This window comes from Otolemur garnettii, unplaced genomic scaffold (genome assembly GCF_000181295.1).
Source record: "Otolemur garnettii isolate 467f Iridium unplaced genomic scaffold, OtoGar3 scaffold00138, whole genome shotgun sequence".
NCBI lineage: Eukaryota > Metazoa > Chordata > Mammalia > Primates > Galagidae > Otolemur > Otolemur garnettii.
The window spans coordinates 1,365,918-1,369,950 of NW_003852533.1; the positions used below are offsets into that span (position 1 = coordinate 1,365,918).

The 4,033-nt window shown below is 38.2% G+C and overlaps 1 protein-coding gene across 1 annotated transcript in view; it reads left to right on the forward strand.

Moving 5' to 3' along the window:
- The window catches only part of MON2 (MON2 homolog, regulator of endosome-to-Golgi trafficking), a 111,401-nt gene that overhangs the window by 48,575 nt on the left and 58,793 nt on the right, over nt 1-4,033 (forward strand). Inside the window, 4 exon segments of the mRNA XM_023518411.1 lie at nt 83-315; nt 2,003-2,084; nt 2,838-3,022; nt 3,912-4,024. Coding sequence (XP_023374179.1) covers nt 83-315; nt 2,003-2,084; nt 2,838-3,022; nt 3,912-4,024 — 613 coding nt within the window.

A 4,033-nucleotide genomic window follows, 5' to 3' on the forward strand; every position in this document is an offset into this window, starting at 1 on the left:
TAGTCTACAAATTATAAAAGTAGTTTTATATCTCTTCATTATCTGGTTACTCATTAGTATTCTAATTTTTTTATAATTTCAGTCTAGAGATGTTGGACAAGGTTGAGCCACCAACGATCCCAGAAGGTTATGCCATGTCTGTGGCGTTCCACTGTTTGCTGGACCTTGTTCGTGGAATCACTAGTATGATTGAAGGAGAGTTGGGAGAGATGGAAACGGAGTGTCCAGTGGCCACCGAAGAGGCGTCGTCACCAACACACTCATCAGAACAGCAAGATTCACAGTCGACATCAGACCAGGTGGATAAGGAAATAGGTATGATACTGTGATTTTATGTTTTTACTTTTTATTTTGAAATAATTTGCAATTCACAGGGAATTTGTGAAAGTGAGCATTCCCACACCTCCTTCACTCTGACTCCGGTTGTGAATGCTTTGCCATTTACCTGTCCCACCATTCCCTCTAAGTACGTACATAGGAGAATACTTTGTTCTGACCTATTTGAGAATAAGTTGTGGACATGATACTCTGTTAGCCCTTAAAACTTTAATGTGTGTTTTCCAAAGTAAAGACTGTCCCTGTGTACCACAGTATCGTCACCATCAGAGATTCAACCTAGTCCAGTGTCGTCCCCTCCGTCCAGGCCGCTGCCACCCTTGCCATTTGCCCCCGTGCTGTCCTTTCTGGTCCAGGATCAGGTATTGAATTTAGTCACCATGTCTCTAACTGTCCTTCAGTCTGGAGCAGTGCCTTAGTTTCTCCTTGTTTTGCGTGACCTTGAGAGAACAGGCTAGTCAATTTAGGTTTATATTATCTTCCTTCAGAATTAGATTCAGTTTGTTCATTTTTGGCAGGACTAGCACAGAAACGTTGCTGTTTTATTTATGATATCAATACATTAGCAAGCATACACTATCAATTTGACTCACCCACTCTTAAATCTGGTTAACATACCATAGGCCCCGTTTCTTTAGTGTAAAGCTAATTATTAAGTTTTTGTGAAGAAATACTTCTAGATGTCTACTACAAAAAAGATGACTTTCTCTTTCCATTTTTTAAATGTTTCAATGATTAATTTATTGATACTACCAAGTTAAAATAAATTATTTATTTTCATTTAGAATTATGGGTTCCTGTTTTATTCAGAGGATTATAGTCTCTGACTATCATCATTTGGTCCGATGCTCAGATTGTCCCCGACTTGGCCAGTGGAACCTCTTTCAGGCTGGACCTGTGTCCTTTTGACATCCTTTGAGCACTTCCTTACTATTTAGTAGGATAAGATGTTCTAAGCTTACCTTGGATGTCTCTTGTACAGCCCCACTGTCATTCATTTTCCCTTGTAGGAGAAAATAGTATTGAAACTACTACATGGGAACTAGGTAGCTTCTTACTACTTGGATAGGAAATACCCACACGCACACACATTGCTCCACATTTTAAAAATATCTCTTTCTGTTTCTACATTGTATGTGGTGATGTCATGCCACTTTCTGCAACCTAATTCCACAAGGTTTCACTTTGCATATATGTAATTCCTTTCTTCAGGGAAGAAACCTGATCCCATTTTGCTAAATGCATTTACTTATTTGCTTTATTTCCAGTAGTGTAACTTACTTGGCTGAGCTAGCTTGCTATGCTGTACCCACCTCACTCCCACCTGGTCACACAGGCTTGATGAAGGAGAAGAAAATAGGAACTTATGTTAGGTATTTTTAAAAACAAAATCAGTCAGTTAATTGTTGAGACCTTACTAAAGATATTTTAAAATAACTTAGTTGTAAACCTCTTAAAGTCTGAAACTAGAGCGTGGCTTCTCAGTTTTTTTTTTTGTTTTTTTTTTTTTAAGATACATTCTGAGCATTGAGCTTTAGGATTTAATAAATGAGTTGTTGATGGAATATTTTACATCTTGTCAAGTGGCTGGAGAGATTTTAGAATTTGCCGTGTTGGTAAATAATTGACACCTGTAGTTGTGATTAAGTTGGTTTCTTTCTTTCAGTCAGCAGAGCTGTTTGGGAGGAGATGGTGAACGCCTGCTGGTGTGGCCTCCTCGCCGCCCTCTCCCTCCTGCTGGACGCCAGGTACTAAGTCTCTGTCAGTTTCATGTCGCCCTGCGTGGGTTAAAGAAAAGCAACCGCAGTTAAAGTGGTTCACCTAAATTTGTCCCAAGAGTTATCTCCTGACCTTAGCTTGTGTGTGTGGGGAACGCAGCGCTTTTCCGGCACCTCCATCCTTTACCCCGCCCTTGCCGTCTCCTTTGCCGGAATTGTCCTGGTGTTTAAGGATAAATACGGTCTTAGAGCTGTAGAATGCGTTTTTCATTTCAAGGCTTACTACTGCTTTTGTAATGATAATGATTCTGTTCAGTTTCTTTCATGTTTTTAGGACTAAAGAAATTGCTCATTTTAAAATGTTTGATATGTTAAGACTTTGTGTTCTTGGTCATTTTCTTCAATAATAAATACGCGTGTTGTACATTGCTTTTACCCAGTTCAGATTTTCAAATATTATGTTAATTAGTTAAAATTCCTTCTTAAGTATGTTGGTGCTATTCTTTTTATTGTATTGGTACTATTGTGAGAGTTTTATAGAGATTTTTATAAAACTTTATTGAATACTTCATTTTACGTTGTGTTTGACGATAGGTTAATATTGGTAAGCTCTCACCTAACTGGCACAACATAGGGGCGTGTGGCGCCCCTGCTGGGTGAAGGGCTCAACCACAACTGAGACTTTACCTAATGCAAACAGTGTAACCTAACCCATATACTAGTCTGAAATAATAAAAAATTAAAAATAAGTTTATCAGATTAAATAAAATACTTTGTTTTCAGCACAGATGAAGCTGCCACTGAGAATATTTTGAAAGCTGAACTGACCATGGCTGCTCTTTGTGGAAGACTGGGCCTTGTAACTTCAAGAGATGCCTTTATAACTGCGATATGCAAAGGCTCCCTGCCTCCCCATTACGCGCTCACAGTGCTGAGCACCACCACCGCGGCTACGCTCTCCAACAAAGGTGAGCCTCAGGCTGGCTCTGTCTGGGAGGGGACGCGGGTGGAGAAAAGGCTCTAGACATTCTGAGTTTTAGCCTCTGCTGTCCCACTCGTTACTTCTGTGACCATGGAAAGTTACTGTCCCTGACCTTTAATTTCTTCTGTCGACTTAAAACAATGGAAGTGTGGGGAATAATGTAGGTGAGTATCTCTAATCCAAAAATCTGAAATCCAGAATGCTCTAATAGTCCAAAAATTTTTGAGTACCAACATGGATGCTCAGGGAAATGCTCATTGCATAAGTATATGATGCAAATGTGTTATACAAAAGCATGCATAAATGTGTAATACGATATCACAGAATCTTGAAAAAGTTGAAATCTAAAACACTTCTGATCTTTAGCATTCCAACTAGGGGATAATCAACCTATAATGCCAATTTAAACAGTAATTGTGAGGATAAAATAAATCTGTAAGCTAAAAATAACTGCTGAAATAAATGGTGGTGGTGGTGATTTTTTTTAATGGAAATAGTAGAACAGTAATGTTTGCAATGTCTTAAGTTAAGCTGACACTCAGAAACACTGAAATTTGTTTCACATAAATTTAAATGTGATACTCAGCGATACACACTGAAAATGCGTTATCACTAACTAGCAACGTGTGCCATGAGTAATGTATAAAGATATTTAATGTGCCTTAATTCTATTTTGATTATGAAGAAATTACTAAAGTTTTAAAATTTTCACAAGTTATATGGAAAATTATTTAATATTTACTTAAGTGTTACTGGTAGTTAAGTCAGTGTTGTGGTTGAACGTGGTTTAAGCAAATTATTTTAAAATATGACATTACTTTGAACGCAATATAAGAAGTATAATTTAATTACTTAGGTTTTCCTTTGTGTCCTAGCATATTCCATTCAGGGCCAAAATGTTATGATGATAAGCCCATCAAGTGAGTCTCACCAGCAAGTTGTGGCAGTGGGTCAGCCTCTGGCAGTCCAACCTCAGGGGACAGTAATGGTAATAGAC